Source organism: Sprattus sprattus, assembly GCF_963457725.1.
Source record: "Sprattus sprattus genome assembly, chromosome: 13".
Taxonomy (NCBI): domain Eukaryota; kingdom Metazoa; phylum Chordata; class Actinopteri; order Clupeiformes; family Clupeidae; genus Sprattus; species Sprattus sprattus.
In genome coordinates this window covers 23,338,347-23,363,161 of record NC_137911.1, presented here as the reverse complement: position 1 = coordinate 23,363,161, position 24,815 = coordinate 23,338,347, and the positions used below count along the sequence as shown (strand labels likewise).

At 43.2% G+C, this 24,815-nt stretch overlaps 1 protein-coding gene across 1 annotated transcript in view; it reads left to right on the top strand.

Annotated features, from left to right (window-relative positions):
* The window catches only part of syt16 (synaptotagmin XVI), a gene marked incomplete at both ends in the record, with an annotated part of 24,873 nt that extends 23,733 nt beyond the window's left edge, over positions 1-1,140 (top strand). The window contains 1 exon segment of the mRNA XM_080850229.1: positions 827-1,140. Coding sequence (XP_080706355.1) covers positions 827-1,140 — 314 coding nt within the window.
* Between the last annotated feature and the right edge of the window lie 23,675 nt (positions 1,141-24,815).

The window sequence follows — 24,815 nt, the reverse complement described above, 5'->3', positions numbered from 1 at the left end:
CACAAGGCTGTATCATTACAATCATAGTAGACAGTGACCACTGATGAGAGTAGAGTAAGAGTGGGGCAGCTGTATAGCTGATGGAAGGAGATGTCTTTGAAATGCAGTGAACAATGCTCAAACATAAGGTGACTTTGGCTCCTCCATCCTTACGCAGTGTCTTAGGTTCTAGAGATCAACATAAAGAACAAAAAGCCTTGTGGTGGCCAGAGACAGATAGATAGATTTGCTGACGATATATATTTGCTTTGCAGGATAACAAAATATATCCTATAAATGTGTTTTGCTCCTTTACAGTTAAAACCTTCCAAATCCTTCCTTCAATGTTTATCCCTCTATCCTGACCATTCATTGACCTACCATCTATCCATCTGCCCCTCGACTCATCAGCTTTTATTAACCCTTGTGTGTGGGATTAAGTGTTTACTGATCATGAATCTCCCTAATAATCCCTCTCCTCCTACCACACCCCTCCCTCCCCCACCCTCTCCCTTTATCTCTCCCTCTGTCCCTGCCCTTCACTTTCTCTCTCTCTCTCTCTCTCTCTCTCTCTATCTATCTCTCTCTCTCTCTCTCCACATTTCTCTCTCTCTCTCTCTCTCCCTATTTCTCTCTCTCTCTCTGTCCCTCCCTCTCTCTCTCTCTCTCTCTCTCTCTCCCTATCTATCTATCTATCTCTCTCTCCCTCTGTCTCTCTCTCTCTCTTTCTGTCTCTCCGTCTCTCTCTCTCTCTCTCTCTCTCTATCTCTCTCTCTCTCTCTCCCTATCTCTCTCTCTCTCTCTCTCTCTCTCTCTCTCTCTCTCTCTCTCTCTCTCCCTCCCTCAGACACCTACGGCAAGCTAACCCTGCTGAACTCCATGGGCCAGGAGATCTCCCGCTGCAAGACGTCGGTGCGGCGCGGCCAGCCCAACCCCGTCTACAAGGAGACCTTCGTCTTCCAGGTGGCCCTCTTCCAGCTGTCCGACGTCACGCTCATGGTGTCCATCTACAACCGCCGCAACATGAAGCGCAAGGAGATGATCGGCTGGCTGGCGCTGGGCCAGAACAGTAGCGGCCGCGAGGAGCTGCTCCACTGGCAGGACATGAAGGAGAGCGGCAACCAACAGGTCTGCCGCTGGCACCCGCTGCTGGAGGGCTAGGGGCGGAGGGGTGAGGGGTGAGGGGCAGAGAGAGATGGATGGAAAAAGAGATGGGGGAGAGAGAGAGAGGGAGAAGGAGAGGGAGAGAGAGAGATGGGGGGGGAGAGATGGGGAAGAGAGTTGGGGGAGTGAGAGGTGGGGGAGAGGGGAGAGAGATGAGGGAGTGGGGAGAGAGAAAAAGCAGAAGAGAGGGACAGAGAGAGAGAGACATGGAATGGGAGGAGGAGGGAAGGATAGAGAGCTTGCAGTTGTGCTGCTGGCACCGTGTACAGGAGAGAGGGAAAGGGAACCGGGGGGATGGGGGGGGGGGGGGGGGTAGTGGTTACAGAGGGAGTGTGAGGTAAAGATGAGAGAGACATGGCATGTGATATATTTGGGAGAGAGGAGGCCAGAAAGAGAAATGAACTATGTGTGTGTGGGAGAGTGAAAGAGCGAGATAGAGAGGGAGAGGGAGACAGATTGAGACGCACAGTGGAGGTGTGAGTGAGGCAGGTGGAGAGGTGTGGAACCATCTGGAGGGGTGTGTGGAGGCGGTGCCGGCGTTGCCAGCGGTGGCAGCGGTGACAGCGGTGACTGTGTTCTGTGTTTGTGATTGATGACCTGGTTGGATGAGCAGGGCACCGTGGAGGTGTAGCCAGGAGAGGAGGTGGAGTGTGTCACCGTAGTAGTGTGGAGATGGACGGGCGTGAAGAAGAAGAAGAAGAGAGAGAGAAAATCACAGACTGCAGAAGGGGGAGGACAGATAAGACTCATCTCCATCATTACCATTTGATGATAGCATCAAATCATCAGCCTCTCCACCTTGTGCGGAGGGAGGGGGTGTGGCTGTTCTTCACCAATGACTTCTCCTCCATTAAGGATGTGCAATCAGTCCCTCTTCTTGTACAGTCACTGGGCTCGCCAGGAAGGAACTGTGACAGTTTTCCACCTAAAAACCCCAACTCCACTGGACCCATCAGAACGCCAAATTATGGCTCGAGACTGCAGAAGCAAACACACACTCAAACACACACACAAGCACACACACACACACACACACACACACACACAACTTCAGTTGAGGTATGTCTGGTGTGTATGGTGGCATGCCATATAGAGAACGAGAGGTGTGTGAGTGATGGAGAGGAGGAAGTACTTCCATGGTCAGGTTGACTCCAGATGAGATATTTGTACCCTCTCTGTGCCAAAGTGTGCTGCACATCAGCACTACACTTGTTTGTAACACTTCACAACCAGGAAAGCATGTGGCTCCGGCACTCCAAACGAGGTCTCCACTGAATGCCAATGAGGATCCATATGGTTCACAGAATGGGGCTTGCTCTTCATTGATTCTGCACACACACAAACGTAAACTCACGCGCGCTCACTCCTTAACCATACTCTAATAACAGGGCAATCAGGCCCTGCCTCACTAACTGGACCTAGAGTGCACTGTTTCAGTCAATCAAAGCTAATTGTTGCACGGCTCAGCCAATCAAAACTAATCATCACCCAGCTTCACGGTAATTGTCTCCAAGTGATTGCATGAACGGAGGCTTCCACTGTGGGCTACTGATTAGCCAACGCTGTGCAGTTCAGTGTGACCACCTCTCTGACTTGTGTTTCAGGTTAATTAACTATTACAGCCATTTACACTTGTTATATAAGTATATACTCTGACAATTATGATAATAATAACGTTAGGGGGTTATTTTAGTTTTTCTAACCAATTAACTGTTTTTTTTTTTTTCTGTTGTGGATAGTGGAGTTGACCAAAATACACACACATATTCATTCTTAAATGCAAGCAAATTAGGTCAATGCAGTGTTTTCAACCAGAGATTCTTTCAACTGGATGTCTTTGTTATAGATCTTCCATATTCACTATTACAAATGTCAGTTGTAGGGCAAAATCAGACTCATATGCAGTTTCTTACCTTTGCTGATGTATGTCTCTGCCAATTGAAACCCATCTGGATGTTGCTGTTTACAAAGTAGAACAAACCTGCCAGAAATTGTTAAAACAAGTTACGTGATGATTACAGTATAAGGTATATCCAGCTATTATTACCAAAGCTCTAGTCTCCCACTGCTTTTACTTAAGATAACCTTCCTTCCATTGTGGTTATAGGCTGTTATCCCCTTGTGTTAAAGATGCATGTTTCTCTATACCTTTTTGCCTCTATATATTTTTAAAGACAATTGTGGCAATCTCTTGAAAGAATATGATTGATGAAGCATGGCAATGTAAAGCCTTCCACTGGTAAAATTAATATGAAGTGCCTGTAACACATCTAAAAGATTTGTAAGATGTATGTTGGGGGTTGGGGTTCTGTTTTAAAATATGTACACGAAGCATGAATAATGTTTAGTATGCTGGAAATGCCTCTGGATCAATGATGCATGGTCAATGGAGTTGTGAATCACAGTGCCTGCTCTGCCAATGCATGTTCAGTATATGATGCAAAAAAATAAAAAAAATGTTTAGTTTGTATAATATCATATTATATCTATATTTTGGTCTAACAGTAAACACAAGGCTACAAGGCTATGCCACTGCCTCCACATTGTCCTCTGTCTCTAGTGTCTTTTCTGTTTTGAAGACTTCTCACCTCGGGAAATGAGCCAGGAGTGTAATGAGGGAGAAGAAGCCTAAATATACTACAGTCGCCTGCACCCTAGCGTGTCAGGAGCTGACTTTATACGGTCCCTGGTGCCCCGGGGAAATCATTAAACTCATTCAGTCGGGATTAGGTACGATTAAGAGGATATCATGCGGTGTAAGGAGAGTTGAACGAGCGCGAATCTCTCGGTGGAAGCCTGCTATGTGACCGAGGTACGTGAGCAACCTGCTCTACGTTTTAATGTCAACATGATCTTGGTCATAGGTCTGCTCTGTAATTGGTGTCGTCTCAATTATGTTCCGTGTCGGGATTTGGGAGGGGAGAGGATGAATTGCAAGACATATTGACACATTCACATGCTAGTGACAATGTTGCATTGAAATCAAACAACTCTAAGTCATATCTCGTTTGATATTTAGGGAGAGAGACAGAGAGGGGGCGAAGAAAAGGGGCGCGAGTAAGAAGGAAACCTAACAGCATCTCGAGAGAATGTGAGAATAATGGAGACTGATGATGTGGCGTCATCATTGCCTAGTGACTCTCCTAGCAACAGGAAGCATCTGTTTCGGCGAGGACCAATGAGATTGCGGGGGAAATTGTGTTGTTGCTCGTTTCTGAAAAAGAGGATATTTTAAGACCTGAGAGAGTGCGCTTTACATGCTGTTGGGATTATCAAAGCGACCGCACGGAATCTGGGTGAGGAGCCGCGGCCGCAGTCCAGAACAGGAACGGTTGGTATCTCGGCCGAAGTTGCAGCAGTCACACGCAACGGAGCATCTTAGCTATCAGTTCTGCTCGTCACCACCGTCTGAACACACGTGAGAGGACTTGTCATTCCAGTCTACAGGTGGAACACTTTGGAAATCTATCCAAAAGGTAATTTATCATGCTTATGTTCATATAGACAATTTTGTCACACGTTGCATGGACCAGTTTATTAGACTTCTTGTGCAGACTGAAACAACTTCTATAAAATCAGCACAAACAAAGTTCTTTGTATTTATGTATGTACTTAAGTATGTATTCACTTACATGTTGCACGCTCTGCGCATTTAATTTTTCTATACTAAGAAACAATTTCCCCATAAGATGTGTCATCAATTATTGGTCACAAGCTGTAGAGGCAAAAGTATATTGAAAGCAAAATCCATGTCACTTCGTGCATTTGGATGATTCTCTTTCGCTACTCTAGATTATGTAATTTCTCTTCAAATTGCAGGCGTATATCGTCGCGCTATAATGACAATGTCGATAGTTCCCGTTCACTCACGTACCCTCATTGGTTTCATCCACCCACCCACTCACTGTCACGCAAACACAAACACTATCTCACCCACGCACATCTTCCGTGCTCTGTGACAAGACGGCGCGTTTTATTTAACCTGTTTATCACCGGTCCACCCCCGAGAGGCTCTTACAAGCAGAGCCCGCTTTTCTCGCTCGTCGAGATCGAGGGTGACAGGCGACTTTGAAAGAGAGGCTTTATAGTGGCCGTGAAGCAAGGGTCCAGACATCCCAGGTCTTAACTGAGAAGGGTCACGGAAAGCAGATCTAGAAATATATATATATATTGCAAATGGTTTGGAGTTGCAGCTATGTATAATCAGGGCTTTGCAACAATCAGTTAAACGTGTACTGACCCTTTCTTTCTCTCTTACTTTCTCTCTCTCTTACAAACACACACACACACACACACACACACACACACACACACACACACACACACACACACACACACACACACACACACACACACACACACACACACACACACTCTACAGGAGTGCAAGGGCAATGTGTGAAAGTCCGTGGAGTAAAGCTCAGGAGAACAGGAGATCCATCAGAGGGCTGTGTGTGTGTGCATTTGCCCATCTCAAGGTAATTATCATCGTTTCTGCCCCTGTGTCACTTGCCTTCCCCACTGGGTGGACTCACAGCGCACCCTCCACTGATCCACACTCCGAGACCTGAGAATGACACTGTGATTCCCTTTCCTACGGTCCGTCAGAGCGTCCCTGTCTGTTCCCCCTGAGAGACAGAAGGTCTTAACAACGTCGAAAGTTGCCTACTTCAAGAGGAAGTATGCGGAGGAGGAGGATGTTCATGCTAGCCTACATGGATATCTACAAAAAGTGAGATGCCTCTTCCACGATTCACGTGCGTGTGTGTGTGTGTGTGTGTGTGTCTGGTGTGTGTGTGTGGGTGTGTGTGTGTGTGTGTGAGTGTGTGTGTGTGTGTGTGTGTGTGTGTGTGTGTGTGTGTGTGTGTGTGTGTGTGTGTGTGTGTGTGTGTGTGTGTGCATGCATGTGTTTCTTTCAGTGCCACTGAATGCAGAAATGTCATGGTCCTCCTAAATTATTGTCTGACTTCCTTTGCCACTTACACACAGTGGTGCTTATAATAATAATAATAATTAATTTTATTTTTAAAGCACTTTTCATTCAAAGGAATCTCAGAGTGCCTACATATTAGAAAATAACTATAATAATACAATAAAATTTAAATATTAACATAAGCATAACAGAAAAGATTCAACACAAGGCCAGAAATGCCTTCCTGAATAAAAAAGTCTTAAGTCCAGCTTTAAAGGAATCCAGCGTCTGCGTTGCCCTTAGGTGGTCAGGGAGGCTGTTCCATAAATGTGGCGCTGCCGAGCAAAAGGCCCGGTCGCCCATGGTGCGACGCTTGGTTTTGGGGACGCGGAGGAGCAAGCTGTTTGAAGACCTGAGGGTGCAGGTGGAGGTTTGGGGAGTAATTAATTCTTGCAGGTAGGGAGGTGCATGTCCATTTATGCATGTATGGGTGATTATAAGGACTTTGTAGTCTATCCGGAAAGAGACAGGGAGCCAGTGTAGTGAGTGTAATATTGGTGTTATGTGCTCATATTTCCGGACCTTCATCAGAATCCTGGCAGCGCTGTTTTGGATGTATTGCAGCTTCTGGATGTTCTTGCCAGTGATCCCATAGAAGAGTGAATTACAATAGTCCACTCTTGAGGAGATAAAGGCGTGGACAAGCTTCTCTGCATCTGATAGGGTTAAAGTGGGGCGGAGTTTGGAGATGTTTCTTAGATGATAAAAAGAGGTTTTGCACAGGTGTTTTATATGATCATTAAAGTTCAGGTGAGAGTCAAACCTAACTCCGAGATTAGTGACTGTGGAGGAGAGGGGGATGACCTGGCTGTCGAAGGTGAGATGAGTCAAGGAGGATGACTGAACCTGGTGTGGGGTACCAACAAGAAGGGCTTCAGTTTTGCTACTATTAAGCTGGAGAAAGTTGTTGCTCATCCATGCCTTTATCTCCCCAAGACAGGAATTATGAATCACATAGTTCCTTGTGTCTGTTTGTGAATACCATAAATGGCATAGTTGTCCCCTATTCACTATTTATATTGGTGCCTGGCTCTATTATGCATACTTCGCCCTTGATCTCCCAAGATGAAGAGTGTCTTTCTCTGTCCTTCCTTGTCTTTATAGCCAGGTGTGTCATGCTGTCTTTTTCTCTAGCCTTGTTTTTCATCCTGACATTGCCAGCATCTCTCTTCTATTCCCTTGTCTTACCATCCTAAATGTGTACCTCATCCTCTGATCATCCTAAATGTGTACCTCATCTTCTGTTCTTCCTAAACGTGTACCTCATCCTCTGTTCATCCTAAATGTGTACCTCATCCTCTGTCACCCATCAGCTCTAGTCATCACCTGCTATGCCACTATGCACTATGTTGCTGTTGAGCGGGTGTCCCAAGTTTAGCTAATGTTCACTTCTATCCATGTCCAATGTTTAGATGTTCTAGAAGTTGGTGTCTTCTGTATTGCTGTTACCTGCACTTCCTGTTTGCTACATGTGCCGTTTTTAATGGTCTCTCTCTTTCTCCCTATCTATCTCTCTCTCTCTCTCTATCTCTCTCTCTCTCTCTCTCTCTCTCTCTTTCTCTCTCTCTCTCTCTATCTATCTCTCTCCTTCTCTCTCTCTATCTCTCTCTCTATCTCTGTATATCTCTCTATCCTCCAGCACTTGATACTCCGTGAGGAGCGCAGCTGCATCCTGCGCCTCTCCCTGGAGAAGCTGCGTTTCCTGGATGACCCCGAGGCCTACCTGCGTCGCTCAGTCCTCATCAACAACCTGCTGAGGAAGATCCACCATGATGAGGAGGGGCACGAACCACAGGAGACGGAGGACAAAGAGGAGAAGGATGCAGATACCCAGAAACTATTCTGCTCCAGCAGGAAGAGACTGAAGGTCATGGTGGCGGCATCTGAGTGCGATGCACAGAACTTTAGCTACGCAGAGGTTCCTCAGTACAGGCTGGTGTCTTACGCCTCATCCCCAAGTGCAATGTGCATCTGTGGGCTGAGCAGTTGTCCTGCCCTGGCCTCCAGTCATGGAGCTCCAGTTCTGGTATATGACTTGGATGATCATGGGTGAAAGGGGCAGGTGAAGATCTTGGCTTAAGGAATAAAAAGATTTCAGTCGTCTGATGTGCGCTCTTGATGACTGTGTTGACAAGGTGTTGTGTGTCAGGGCTGGTCGAGAGAAAAATGCTGTATGTTGCTTGTACTTGGAAGCTAAGGGCCAGCTATGGAATATGAACCATGGCTACTATAGCTGTGTCTGGGGAAGACCCTCCAGAACCGCAGCCAGTATCAGGGTCTGTTTGTCATCTCTCTCTCTCTCTCTCTGTCTATCTATCCATCTATCTTTTTGTCTATCTCTGTCTGATTCTTTTGCATATGTGTCTGTCAAAAGGATGACTTAACTGTTGTAATTTCAAAGCCTTTCTGTATGAATCTGAAAATATATTTTTGCTGATGTGAGGTATGATGCTTGTTTTTTTCAGGGATATGAACTCTAAAGAAGCCATGCATGTGTTTTTGTAAACTTACATGATTCCAAACCAGGGTCTTAATGAGGCGCTTTGTTTTGTCCTGAGACAGTCACACTTTCTCTTCGAATGTAGAATCAGTGTGAGAAACGCTGAATAAAAGTGAATCATTATGACATTTTTACAAGTCTTACAGGTTACCAAGATGATAAAGGAGTTAAGCAGAGCTACTGAGCAGTGATATTATAAAAATGGGCAAAGACACAAAACTGGTCACTTGGTGACTTCTTGTTAAACCTCAGCATTCTACTGCCCTCTAGTGTTCAGATCACTGATAGACTCAATCAAATCTATATTAATTTCAGACTGGTGAAAAATTCCCTAAAGCCAACTCTGCTGCTTTGTTCTTCGGAAAGATCAGGCTACATTGTAGCTTCAGCTATAGAGACACATCTGTCTCAGAGACTCATTGTGCAGTGCTTTTTAACGTTTGTGGTAAATGTTTTGTTTCTGTCTAAACTGCTCTAAAGCAACGAGGATGTGCATTGGATTTATCTATTTCTGGGTATGTGTGCCAAGTGAACTAGGCTGAATATCAATGACCAAATAAATATCAGTCATTTTGGTCACTGTGGAGTGGCCAGTGCTCCGCAATTAGGCCTATACTTGCAATGTAATGGTTTGTCCCAATTACGTACAAATAGACATTAAACCACATTTTTTTTGTATGTTATGATTTTTTGTATTTAATTTCAATGTTTTAAAATGTAAACAAAACATTGCCAAATATTTACAAAGTAGCAATTGCAATTTATCTATTTTTGAGGTGATTGACATTAAAACTGTTAATACCACCTGAACTTTTTTCTCTGTGTGTAATTCTGAAATTCTAAGCGCAGGTGCTCATACTGGTTCATAGTTGATAACTATTAAAGCAAACTATCACAGGTTATTCAATAGTAGCCTAAATTAATACGGTCAAAATATCATACGCCTATAAAGTGTCCGTTATAGAATTATTTCATACTTTCTCTTCTGTTTTGGGGATGATGTGGAACTGCCGACAGCTCAAGAGCAAGAAAACAATTCGACGAGATTATTACTCAGCCTTCACTAGTTGTCAGTTGTCAAATAAAACATTGCTGCTATGACATCCTGCTGTGAAGGAGGCGATAAACTGTTATTTTTCGGTTGGCCTCGCAATACGAATATACAATACACACTTCTTCGTTTAGAAAGCACAAATGTTGAAAGAAGAAAGCTGGGCAAATTGCCTAAAGGTTAGTAGGCTATAGCCTATTTTTTATTTTTTCATGTCGGGCACCTTGGCCATCAAGGATAATTTCTTTCTTTCTGCTATGGCTACGAACTATGTAGCCTATTTGTTCGACAACATATGAAAGGAGTTCTCATATAAAGGTGGATATTAATTATGAAATGACAAAACTACAAGTGAAAAGTTCGCTAGCCTTTTTAAAGCAAGCTAAACAAGTTATATTTCAGCTTGTTGTAAACTAGTGGACTATGCTATGCTGGGTAAGCATCATTCTGATATCTCCTGTTTTGATGTACAAGGCCAGTGTGACGCTAATTTGTGGCACATTGCGTAACGGACCGTTTCATGACGTCATAAACGACTATAATGACTATAAAGCGGCACCGGTGGCTAAAAAGGTCATTTGTAACTTCATCACTGTAGAGTAGACCCAGGCATCTCTAGATCAGCGTCTTTCACTATACTCATCGGATAAGATTTTTACAAAAATGGTCTGTGCAGACAACGGAATGGGCCAATATAAACTTCCAAGCTGGTCCAAGGTCGGAATGGAGATAACAACAGAAGACCTCAACAAGGTCTTTTTGGCCAGAGAAAATGAATCTTCTGCATTCAGCCTGGAGTCGGGATGGGCCTTCGCACTCTTCTTCCTAGGACTGGTGTCTGTGATCACTGTGGTAATTTACCTAAGGATCTCTCAGAAAAAGCAAAAACAGGTACTACATGTAGCTTAATCTTTAACAAGCATAAAACGAAACATTGTCCCTCCTGCATCCCCTGACACTCTCTTTTCTCAACTCTCCATCAGGATAATAATACAGCCAACAAAGAGAGGCTACCTGGGGAAATAGGACTCCAGGAAAAGATTCTGGTGAGAATGGGGAAGGTGGAGGAGCGCATCCAGGTTCTGGAGGACGTCACACAGCGACTGTGCCTGAAGAAGCCCAGATCCGGAAAGATGGGGGACCAGAAGGACTCTGATTAATATTCACTGACTTAATTAACATAAACATAAACATCAAGGAGATCTAAATGTAATACTTCAATTTTGGCAATAAAACTTATGTTGCAGTTATATATTTTGTGATGGCTGTTTATTAATCCTGTGTAGACAATAACTCTGAAAAGAAATAAAGATTGGAGGACAATTTCATTATTTATTTTATTTTAAATAATTGTATTAGAGCACATCTGGCACTTATTGGAAATAATTGTGAAGTCAGTTAAAAAAAAGTAATGAGACACAATACAAAGCAACTGATGTAGATAAACCAGTTGTATGTTATTAGTTGTAAAGGGCACAAGAAGCATGTTTTCATGGGGAATAATGGTTATATCTCATTAACACAGAATTACCACTTCAATTTCTGTGACATACCTGGATTATTGATGGCACCCGTTGACATACTGTACACTCACCACACAGCACACCGGTTTGGTGGGGGGGTCAGCAGACAAGGAACTAGCCAGTTGGTCATCTTGGGGAATATTTAGGGTGTGTTGTTTTGTTGGTTATGTATAGTGAAGTCAAGTTGATCCATAGTGACTGACAGCTTGAAGATTGTACCTGCTTCTCGTATCCACAGGATGGCAGAGTAGTAATTCTGTAAATCTCCATCGGTACTCACGTTGTCATGGTGAAACTTGTAGAGCTGATATAAATACAATTACATACCAATAGTGATATAGGACTTGGCGTTAGGCAGCAATGTCAAAAGGAAGGATTTCTGATGTTATTGTCCTAGTTTTAGTATTTATCCCAATTCGGACAGGGTAGAGAGGAGGATGCCATTGTCCACTGTCAAAGGCTGCTCCGTTACTATCAATGCTCCAGTCACAGATAAAAGAGAAGTTTCAGTAGATGGACCACTCTTAAAACCAGACTGCCTAGGATCGTGCAAATTATTCTGAGACAGGAAATCAGAAACTCGCTTGTAGACAACCTTTGCAAAGATCATTGATAAAAAAAGGGAGAAGGTCTATAATGCTTCACATTAGAAGGGTTAAGTGAAACTACATCAGACAAAGGAGTAACTCAAGCCCGTTTTTAATGGTGTAGGAACGTTTCCCTAACTGGGAGAAGCAGTTACTTTGCGTGAGGGCAGGTAAAAATGTAGGCGAGATAAACTGGTAAAGGGTGGTTGGAATGTGGTCCAGGGGACACGTCGTAGGACGGAAGCATAAAGACTTCTTCTTCACTGAGAGGGGAGAATGAATCCAAGCACTGTAACATTGTCAACCTTTTCCTTGTGCAATATCTTTTTCGCTGCTGTGACTAAGGAAGATGTCCACAAGATCTGACTCACCAGCCACCTAGGAGCATTCCTGCTATGCAGCGTTATACTATTACAATACCTCTGTTATTTGAAGAGCACAAGTTTTGTGTGCATGGAGGGCATAGAGGACTGAGCTATTCTTTCTGTACTCTAGTGTTGAGATGGGTAGAGAATAAGATGAAGAATCAAGGAGACATCTGTACAGTGGTCTGAGGCAGGTAAGAAAGAAATAACACCTCTATCACACTTACACTTTTGAGCATTTATTCTATATCATATATCACAAAGACCATTAATATAAGACATATCATAAAGAGCACTAAGAGACGTTACATGTATGTTCCAAGCTAAGGTGACTGTATGGAAATATGAGCTGAAAGGCGGCACTAATGTACTGAACAGGAGAGAGCCAGGATACAGCTGTCCAACACGTTGGACAGAGACAAGACACAAAGAACGATCGAAATTGGTTAGAATGCTATAACGGGCAACAGCAAAATGGCTGTACAATGTAATCCCACAGAGAACTTTTTTGCCTGCCTTATAGGTAGTTAGGTAGCTTGTTTTAGACCAAAACTTACTTCTGCTTTACAGTAACCAATGACTGACTACTTGTTAACATATACGCAATCATGTTAGGACAGAATGCACAGAGAAAGGAGCTATTCAACTTCAACTGCTGTATGTATGTTTCTGATTTTCTTTTTACAGTAATATTTAGAATATTTCAATTCTGCTGCTGCTGTATAAACAAAGACTTTTGTGCAGCCTCTATTAGTTCACTTATATATTTCACCTAAAGTTCTCCAGCCTTGCTTACAGAATTTATAAGTAAGAAAAACACATGGCAAAAAAAGGGTACTAATATACAGTATATTAATATAGCTATATAGAATATCATACAGTATATACATTATTTTAATTTAGTTTGATTGTACTTTTTGTCCAAATAGAGTAAGCTTCATTTAACACATTTCATAAAGAAATGCCTGAAAAACCAATAACACTGATGTCACAATAGTTCAGAAGATCTCTGGAGAAAGTCAGAATTCCCTCCCTGCCCTGCATTCCAATTTGAGGTCATTAACCTCGATAATTCAATTGGGTTTTGGTCTAATGGACCCTTTGTTTGGAATTATCTCCTTTCCTGCATGGTCTGTTGCCGGACCAGGCTCAGCTTCAGTGAAACAGAAACCAGTATCACCATATCTCCATACATACCTGCTGTGTTAATGGTATCTTTGCTTACTTTACGTCTCTAGAAAGGCTTCAGAAATACATTGATGGTGAGCTCCTTTCCCAACCTTTGTGTAAAATATACTTGAGAAAAAATGTGAGAAGTGAGCAGGTATTGTTTGATTTACTTCAGTGAAGTAGGCCATCACGGCATGTTCTCTTACAATTCTCTTCCCCCCTTGTAGAGATGCCAGATTTTCAGAACTGCGTCGGCCCTGACAGAGCTTCTTAGGCAGGACTCCGCTCTGCAGCAGTCTATCACAGCTGTGCTAACGTAACGAGAGTCACCGAGAAGCTTCAAGGGATCGAGCAGAGGCCAACTGAGAGGGAAGAAGAGGAGCAAGATGCTCACTCAGCGCTCACTCTGACACAGAGGAATCTGGGAGATACAATTCAAAACTCCTCATCTGAGTAAGAGGAGGATTTGACAAGTTTACAGATGTTTTATTTGAACATTAATAAATACATTAAATTGATTCAAATAATGTTTTCATCTCTCTTACGAGGTATACTAATGGATTACTGCTGAGGTTTTTTCTCCAATGATTCATCTTTGATTCATATCTTAATTTATTGCCAGGTTCACACAAAACACCTCGATTAATGCATGGCTCATGTTGTGCGTACCTAAAGAAAAATCTGTACACAGTCTTATACTCCCACAGCAGGTTTAATCTCCCATACCTAAGGACATCAACTCTGAGTTATCCCTTTGCCAAAAACAATATTTCCAGAACTTCATATCATGCTGTGTTGCTTGTAATACTAATAAGTTCTTTGATAATTGGTATAATCCCCACTAAATCCTTACTAACAACACAAAAGTAAGTAGACCAACTCTAATGCCTCTGCTTGGCTGGTTTGCTGTCAGTTTTACAAACGTTGTCATTTCTATTGATGCTTTGATTTTCCTCACCGTCAGCCACTGATTCATTAATACTACAATTTACAACAAATTATAGCGCATATCCCTCAGTCCCCCCAATTACAGAGGGAACCGCCTAATCCACCATATCTAATAATAAGGTTATTATATTCTTAGAAATTATACTTTCTTTCTTTCTGTTTTCACACACCATTTATGGAACCAATTTTAGAATGTTTCAGTGTTCTTTTTGTCTTGGTGTGGATATTTTAAATCTATTCCTGGTTTATGTCTGACAGCCACTTGCCAGAAACTTTTCTAAGATAATAAAGCAGTCTTTGTGTGAAGACAATGAACACTGTCAACACCTGTCTAGATGTTCTCCACTCGAGCACACACTGAATGCAGCGTTATAGATGTAGCTTTGGAAGACGCATTCACATAGACAAACAATTGCTATGCTAATACTAAGCTATCAACATTTGAACACAATATCTTAGGGGGGAAAGCAAACCTTCCAAGGGCGCACAGTGTCAGTTTAGCTGTGACTTGTTATGACATCATAAAGGTTACCAAGAGACTGACTGTGACAGTCTAGAACAGAATGATTTAGGCTGCATGTCATTTCTTATTTGCACAATCATTGGATGAACCTCCTTGGCACACCCACATCGAGATGGTTTGTGAAAATGTTGGCAGTGAGTACTGCAAACACCCGGCGTGGTATAGGCTGGGGACGGAAATCGCACCGAAAGAGCCACAGCGAGAAAGAGAACGGCAGGAGATATTTGGTTCACCTGCAGAAAGCAGCTCTGCATGCTTCACTGTTGGACTTCCCTGTTTTATTTTGTTTGTGATTTGCCTTTGGGTCATCAAGTGTAAATTTGATCGGGTAAGCTGCAGTTTTATTATTTATTTATTATTTATTATATCTTTATTTTATATTGCTTCTTGGTTTCATCATGGTACAAAACTAGTTCCGACAAGTTAATGAAATCATGAAATCATACAAATCACCTCATCACAGTACTTTCAGTGGTAGAGTGTTTGAGTGCTATTTTGGTGGTGATGATAGCACCCAAAATGGTTCCAGTGTCTAATGTTTCGTCTCCACCATCTCTGGAAGGTGTGTGGTAAGTGTAGGGGACATGTCGTCTGCCAAGGCCTGGGGTCCCTGGAGCAGCTCCTGGTGAAAGTGTGCGGCATTGAGCAGCGCATGGTGGTGCTGGAGAAGTTTCTGTGCTCCGTCTGCCCAGCAAAGATGGCCGGACTCAAGCAAGAGACTGACACCAAGGGCAAAGTCTGCAAATCGGCACTGGATGGTGCTTCACTGTTGAAGCCTGTGGAGGAATGATCTGACTGATGAGAAAAGTTTATGTTTATTAAATAAATCTCTCAATCCAGTTCTGTTCTGTGAGGGTTATTTTCCCACCTCCCATCCCATATATGTATTTGGTTCTGGAGTCACAGACTTCTTTCAGGGTAATCAGAGAGACAAAACTGATGTTGAAATAGATCTTGGTTTGTGTTTGTTGTGGTCACCATTCGTTCCATTTAGATTTCAGCTGACCACCTACATTTGTGAGAAAGTTATGCAATTCAGTCTTAACTGTAGCATTAGGCATCATCCACAAGATGTCACTGTGGTGCTCTCATTTAGTTGTATTACTGTCGTGTTGTAAGTTATTCTCTGGCTGCGCAACACTACCGCTGGCAAGATGAGACCATTAAAGGTCTTTCTACAGCAGTTTGATTTGCTATCATCATTTAAGGCACATAAAATGAAATGAAACATAAAACATGTATATGCACATATACAGAGAATCCACCCGAATGTACTCCCTCCAGGAATTCTCCCCAGCCCTTTTCAGGGACCATACACTATTGGGGGGTAGGCAACTGATGGCCATGTGTCACAGTTATATAGAAAATTGTTGTGGCCATACCATCGAGACGTACCAGATTCATATATATCTTACATATCAATATAATTTGCAATCTCATCATGTTGGTATGAGCAATAAGTGAAAGATGTCTTTCTATAAAACAAGCCAAAGACGAAAGAGTACACAAGCCCTCCAAACGAAACAACAAATCAGGAAGAGGTAGACTACCTTCCCACCGCGTAGCATAACATAACATATAGGCCTGTGTATTACATAGTATCTGTACCAGATTTTCAAGTGCGGAGGAAGGGGTAGGCTACCATAGCTACAAAATCATGCCACATTGGCCTGTATACCACGTAGTGTACAGACCAAAATGAGATTTTTTTTTTGTGTTGGGTTGTTCTTGGTGGTGGTGCATGAATGAGCTCATTTGAGAAACACCTGCCATGGCCAGACAGCCTACGGGAGAGTTGGCTGTGGCGGGGGCCTCGGAGTGAGAGGTTCTCTGCAGGTTGTTTGCTGCCTTGATCCTCATCAGGTTCTTGTTGTTATTACTCTGTGATAGGGCTGAATTCATTTCCTGCCATCAGCAGTGTCCAAGTAGAAGGGGGGGGGGGGGGAGATTACTTTGAGCCAAGGCAGACTGCATTTATCAGGGGAGAGAGCTCAGGGGTTGTGCGAGAGAAAAAGATTCCACACAACACACTATTTTCATTTATTAGAAACATACAAAACAACAGTGCAATTAATCAAAGCAAGAAAAGTGCTCAGTCTTCTTAGCTAATTGATCAATTTTATCAACAACAGACACATTTCAATATACCTTCTCAGTTTCTACATTGTTGACAGGCTTTCACTTGCAGCAGGTCTTTCACAATCACTATCGTTTTGATCTGGTTGAACTAAACATGCTCTCAAAAGAATGCTCTCAAAAATGTCTGGTCTTATCATAACTTTGTACTTAATAATATATTTCTTTCAGCAAGAGGAGAGGGCTGTACTGGGTTTGATCATCAGGACCTCTCATGTTTTCACAGTTCTGCTACTGATGTTGCTGACACCCACCCAGCTAAGACTTCTTCGTAGGCAGGGTCACAAACGATCTCACATCAGAGATTTAAGAGACAGACAGCCCCTCTGAAATGCCTTTGCCTTCTGGTGCACAGTCTGATGACAGCGCCGACACTCTGAGTCCACATATTCTCCTGTGTGACAACAGCACACATCATTGGCCACATCAAATGTCACACACACACACACACTCGAGGGATTCTGCGAGGAGTGAGCCAAGACCGACAGGCCAGCTGATGTGGGTAATGATGTGTGCTGAGTAAAATATATAGGGTGAGAACAATGAGCTGGTGTCAACAAGCCGTGCTTGAGTACACATAACAGGGACGATGCCTTGGCTCTGCCCTGTCCTGCTCCGCTCTGTTCCTCTCCGCTATGTTCCTCTCCGCTCTGTTCCTCTCTGCTCTCTTCTGCCCACACAGTCCCTGGCAGAAGGATTAAAAGCTGCGCGGAGGGAGGGAAACAAACAAATAGACCCGTTCTCAGTGTGAGAAGTAGAGGACGCAGCGCATGACCACTGGGGTCTCTTAGAGCACGCTTGGGGTTGTGGTGGTGGTGGTGTGAGTGGCTTTTTTATTAGTTTGAGCTAAGAAAAGACTGGAGTAAAGAGAAATAAAACTAATTTAAAATGAATATGTGACCCGCAAATTGGTATTGAGGGGGTAATGTAATTAGTGTCTCGCTGAGCGTGATTTGCGCGTGTGTGTGTGCGTGTGTGTGTGTGTGTGTGTGTGTGTGTGTTTGTGTGTGAAGGGGTGTGTGTGTGTGTGTGTGTGTGTGTGTGTGGAGGGGTGTGTGTGTGTGAATCGAAGCCAGAGGGATTCAGGAAACTGTGGTCTCAGTGTATTCTCCCACCCCTGATTTCTGTAATTGGAAATGGAACCGCTCAAAGCCATTCCAAAAGGAGCTAGTGGACTGGATTGATGAAATTTCGTCGCTCCTAATTTAATTGATTCCCTAGTCTGTTTGCTTCAAGTGTATCGCCACATGACTCTCTCCAATATCTGTCCTTAAGGCTTTAGCCGTCTGATTGGTTGACAGCTGCTCTCTCACATTGAGAGTGCAGTGTGCAGTGTGCAGTGTGCAGTTACTATTGACTGATCAATGATAGTGATAAGTGAATAACTAACTGATGTTATGTAAACAAACAGTGTTCTAGTTGGGCTTGATTTAGAGTTGGTACCGGGGAATTTCACTCTAACATCCTGCACTGGCTTTATAAGTAATTCCTACTATAATCTGTAATTAGTGAAGGCCATAAGGTAAAAAAAAAAGAAAAGAAAGCCACACAGAGCGTGAGACAGGGAATACAGTACTGGGAATGGCAAGCGTGGGTGATTTTTATCTATACAGACAGCAGGTTCCTGAACACTTGATTTAACGCGGCCCCTTCGAAAGTGTTATAAGTATATGTGTCACGAAGTCTCACATTATACGTGTTGGACTTGAATAACATTTACGAACGAGTATTATCTATAATGACAGGGTCTATGAAAAATTCCCTCGTAAGGAGTAGGAGGCCAAACACCTCTGGAGGCTGTACTTATTCTGCAGCTTACTTGGAAGGGTTACACACAGTCATTGGTTTAACAAGATAAGTTTCTCACTCCAGGGTGCTGCGTGTACAGGTTACTTCCACAAAGCATCCGTCTCATCAGGGCAAGACTCACTTGCCTCAGTTCTGAAACTGCCATGGATAATAGCTTATCATGTCTTGCAACATGCAATAAGACTTATAATGTAAATAATATTCTGATCAATGAGGTTATTCAGGGGGTAGCTGGATGGAAAATTGATTTGGCCTATTGATTCTCTCCAAAAATCTAGAAAAACAAATGTGGATGTTGATCCCTGGAAAACCTTAAATGTAACAATAGTTCGCATTGCTATTCCTCTCCACAATCCTGCCCACACATTGATTTATGTTATGTGGATACACTCATGGAATGTGTTGTTTGGTTCTTGTTGACATAAATTGAGTGAGGCTTGCAGAGAGAAGCAGCACACCATGCCCTGGGTTTCGTGTATGTGGACGCTGTGCTTGGAATGTGTAATCAGCGAGATGCGTACGCAAAGACACCGCCTGACAGTGCCCGGTTTTGCCTCCAGAAAAAGCTGTTTGTTTAAAATCTAAGTGTACTCTATCTTCTCGTTCCTGTGGCGAGAGAGAGATAGAGATAGAGATAGAGAGAGAGAAAGAGAGAAGGAGAGAGAGAAGGAGATAAAGGAAGAGAGGAGGGGGGGAACCTTGCCCCAATCCACACCAGACCTCAAAGAAAACTCAGACTCAGGGAAAATCCATGCAGTTGTGGAGCAGCTGTAGGCATCCACAGCGGAGCAATTCCGCCTGTTCCCTTCAGTGCTGATATGAAAAAATTATGATAGGATTAAATCAGTGTGGCTTTGTAAATTACTATATGAATGCCCCACATGGTCTTTTCTTTCTTTCTTTCTCTTTTCTTCTTTCTATCTGACCACTCCAGTACATGAAGATAACCTAACCCTTCTTTCTTAGTCTGTCTTCCCTACCATCAGAATCTGTAGTTTGTGGACTGGTCATCTGACAGCTGGGGAACCCATAGTAGATTTAGGTTTAGAGAGAATGCTCCTGTGGCTGGCTGGCTGTGTGTACTACGTGATGATTATAACATTTGACAGATTTTATTTTTGACTCTTTCGACTCAGACCCTCTCGGCTGGGCTACTGGGTGCTGTCTTTCAGTGAACATGTGTAAGGGAGGCAGCCATATATAGACTATAGAGACACAACTGATACTCTGAATGCTGTTTCTTCCACCTGTCTTTTGCTAGTGTCAAGCAACTTTGTACAACATTGTTGTAGTCATGTGGTTGGCTGGGAGAAATGTGTTGTCTGGTTGTCATTACATGTCTTACTCAAGATGAGCCATCGATAGTGTACCCTTTTTTCACACAAAATTCAAAAGTGAAGAGATGTTCTTCACAATAACGACTCATTTGAGATGTTTAGATTTTACTGCTAGGTCTGTGGCAGCTGATTATTTCCCACCCTCTTTCAGCACCAGGTCCAGTACATTTGGTCACAGCCATCCTTAAAGTGAGGCGGGTTGAAAAGTCCATCTCCTGGGTAGTTTATATCATTCTGGACATGTAAAGTTCATGTAGAGTGTGAGTGTGTTTTCCTCTGCAGTGGTGGAACAGGTTGACCTGGTCTTCTTTCTACTGTCAGAGAGAGTCTACCACCTGTCAGGAGTGTGCAATTGGAAAAGACACCTGGTTGACTTCCTATATTCTACTTTCCCTCTGTGCTTTGTGCTGATAACACTTTACCCATAACAACCCCATATTCATAATCACCAGTGACACACTGCTTTCCTCACTATCTTTTATTTCAAAGACCTTCCACTTTCCTCGTTGACGGCAATGAGAGAAAAGGAAGATGAGACTTGAAGAGCTTCTTAAGGAGTTTTGACACGTCCATGTTGGTTACTATGGGTTACCCTTCCCAGGAAACAAAAACACAGTGATGACATGAGTGGAGACAGCTCTGTGAGCGAGAGGGACACTACATCAGTTTTACAGCATATGCCTGTGACACGATTCGCTAGTTTCAATCGAAAAACCTACACACAGTGTGCTGCGTTTAAAATCGGTCTGTGGTGACACCGCCACTTAAGCATGTGAGTCACATCCTCGCGGTCGTGAGACTGCTGTCGCCTCAGCGCTCACTTCAAAGTGTTCTCCCAACCCTGTCGACTGTCACTCAGCCTAAACTTTTTGGGTTCTTCAGGAGGCTCAGTGACAGTAGCAGCAGGAGATTCCGACAAGGTATCAACACCAAAGCCCAGCCGGGAAGAGAGGAAACAAAGGTGATGCCTGCTCTGCAGGGATGTCATGCGTGTCACTTCAGATATCTGTGCCGCATGGAACATGCGATGTCAAGGGTTTTTTCCCCCTCAGGGTAATTGCTGTTGAAAATGTTGTTTGTTATAGAGAAAAACATTTGAAGAAAACATCATCTAGCGGGAAAAATATGAGAGAAAAGATCACTGGGAATGTGAGATGATACTCAACTTGCCCTGCAGCATAACCTGGGAAGCAGGGACGTGCACAGGAATTTTGAAGGAAAAAAAGGGCAACACGTTCATTTTTGTCACAGCCGCTGCCACGCCCCTGTCCCCTGATCGCAAATTTTGCCAATATCATTTTAAACTCTCACTAACCGCCGCTGCCATGCCCCCATCCCCATATACCGCGATTATTTTATCTAGGCATGCATGAAGTTCTGCAGACGTAGTACTATTTTAAAAATATATATATTTCCTTCGGAGGGGCAACTTCAGTCGAGGCGGGTAAACGGGCAGTTGCCCGAGCAACCTTAGCCCCCTCCTGTGCACGTCCCTTCTGGGAAGGACCTCTTCATGAGCCAAAGCCCTCGAAAGTTACGGAAAGGTAATGGGAAATGTAAAAGTTGTCAAATGTTGGGTTACATGCCTGGGCATTGGTAGTGTGTCTTCAGAACAGTAGCATGACTAGATTTCTAGATTTTACCCCCCAGTTATATTTATTTGACGCATCTGTTGTTTTGAGAGGTTAAAGACTCTTTTTTTCAGGTTTACAGAGAGACACTTCCAAATGATTGTCTGTGGTAAATGTCGGTTTTCAGCAAATGTGCTAGTCTCACAGTTCTGTTGAAAAAAAAATCCAGACTACTCCTTTAAGGGCTACCGCTCAATTGAAGCACAACTGTCTTTCCCCTGTCAGAATTCTGCCATGGTTTCTGAAGCCAGAAGAACCCCTGACCTGCCAACACCATGGGCCTTTCCTGCATCCTGAGCACTACGGTGAGATGTGAGCCAAACACCCTGATCAAAGGTCAGAACGGTAGGACCTGGGGGAACTCCCCCCTTCGCTGCACCGCAGAAATCAATATGCTCGTCACTGCTGCTGAAACCAAGCGGCTCTGCGCTTTCACTGCTACTCGAGCTTTTTGTCGTGTGCTGTGGGAGTTTTGGGGGGAAGGGTGGAAGACAGTATTGGTGGGGGGAAGCTGGATCACTCGCTGCTCACACTCGCACTGTTACTCTTCAGGAATACTAATAGGGGAGGGACTAATCACAAAACTCTCTTGCAAATACAGTGGGGAGGGACAGTGACTTGACAGATCATAAATATGTAAATGGCTTAACAAGATGTTTTACTGTAACGCACCCAATAAACACATGTGCATTTAGTTAGCCTCGATGCGCAGATGTGTGTTAGCATTCCTGCTCTGAAGCTTAATTTTGTAATGCAATTTTATTCGAAACTGTATTACTTGTCTGGAGAAGGATCCAATCTTCCCTGAAGTTTTCCCTAAGCTTTGATATGCCAAATGTGATTTGTGACATGAACGCTTGTCACAGAGAAAACTGCCCAATGTTTTTTGTCTTCTTAGAGTCTTCTGATCTCTGTAATCTACCTTCTTTTTCCTACCCCTGTCTTTCTCCAACTCACCACTTTGTATTTCCTCTTGCCAGCGTATCCACCTTCTGATGAGCTCTTCCCCTCTATCTGTCTCCATCCTCTGTTGCCTCTCTGCCTCTCTGCCTCTCATGGCAAGCGGGCAGTTCAGACAGCTAAGAGAGGACTGTCCTGCCTAATCTCTACAGCACAGCTGGCTTGAGAGGTAAAGGGGAGTGTAAGCCCTCTTTAGATGGTGAATAAATGCCTGACTTGCATGTCGAGGCACAGATATTAGGGTGACTGACCTATAAATGTGCTAAAGCTTCAGGAGAACACTCCTTGACTCTGTTGACTATGAATTATACATATTATATCGAATAGAATGTAGATAGAATCTATGCAGTAAAATATTGCTCAACATTGACTTAGAGAAAGTATGGAATTATAAATAAAAACTGAACTACCTCGGACCCTCTAGACTTGTACACTATTTGTTTTCATCGATTTTAACACCTGATACATACAATGCTTTAGCCTCGGGTTAAATCCAGAACTTTAACACTCAGTCTCTGAAATAATACTTTAAAAATGAACCTCTCTGTTGAGGTTGATTCACTTCCGTTAGGCTTATTAGCAACATTCGATACAAGCCGAGGTGCAAATGAAGAGTGCTGGGTAGGACGCAGCAAGGCAGTTAGTGGCGTATCTCCTGTGGTAACATGTTCTCTATTCAAAGAATGTTCAATCAGACAGCAAACCGCATTAGAACTAGCACATTACCAAACCAGGAGACCAACACATACTCCAACCTTTTTAACACGATTTTTACATGATTATGTTGTAATTATCATGCTGTGATTTCAAAGCTCTTTTGGTCTCAGTGCTTTCCATTATTCTCCCATTTTGCATTTAATGGTGATGGTGACATCAGAAATTGCACCTGAACACCACCTGTGGATATTGAAATGCTAATGTGTGAATGAGATAACGCACGTCATTAAACTAGGAGGCTGGCTATTGTTCCTCAGTGGCATTAATGGTTTTTGTTTTGTTTGTTTGTTTTTTTAAACGTGACAAAGCTTCCACATACTGTGTTTGTCACACAGGCTGTCAGTACAGTTTGTCAAACAAAAAGAAAACCTTTGAATTCCTCCCACTGGCATCACTATCACTATGACATGAGCAAACATATGCGCCTGTACATTTGAAGCCAACACTCAAAAATGTTCCAGGCCGAGAAACGTGTGATGGATTACATCCCCCTGTAGTACCTTTCTTTTTATTTCATTTTCAGGGAAAAAAGGACACCCCTTGAAAAGGATCATGGGGGTGTACACACACACACACACACACACACACACACACACACACACACACACACACACACACACACACACACAGCCTCAAAAAGGGCTTGCCTCACCACTCAACTGAATCAGAGGGAGGGCTTGCATGAGTGGACAATGTATCAATCTCTCTGATCAGGCTCCCTATGTTGTCTGAAACTCATATCTGTTTTTTTCCCCTCTTTTAAAAGCTTGGTTATGATTAAAGATGGACTAATGAATCATATCTACTCATGATATAATGCATGTTTAATGCCCCATGGTAAGGATGAGAAACATCTGGGTTCATGCAGATGACACCTGTTTTATTCACATGACCTCTTCAGCAGTACAGGTTATACAGATGTGCAGAGCAGGCCAACTAGTATATGTAGTCAGCTTGAACCTCTGATTCCATGTGTGTGGCATTCGCTGCTTTCATGCTGTCTCCATTATGGGTTTTACCATCAAATGCTGTAGCAAAACATTCCCACAGCCGACTTACTCGAGGCGTTCAAAGTCTCCCTCCAAAGTGATTTTGGTTCCTCTGAACGATTTTCAGTAGCTGGATGCTTACCTCCTCCAAAGTGCCTTAATTCATTCAGCGCAATCAAATATTTATTATTCATTTCTATCCACGACTATCAGAGCTGTCTAAGATATCTGAGAAGCTTCAACTTTTAATTTAATACTTCATGCATATTATATAATTACATGAGTAACATCCTCAATGAACCCCATTTGGAGTGTGGGTCTGATATCACTGCCACCCATTCAGATCTTCTTTTGGAACTGCATATTTTGAGATTCATACATTGACTTTTTCCACAGTTGCAAGCTCCACTTGCACATTAAATGAAGTATGCACAGTCACCAACTTCCAGACAGC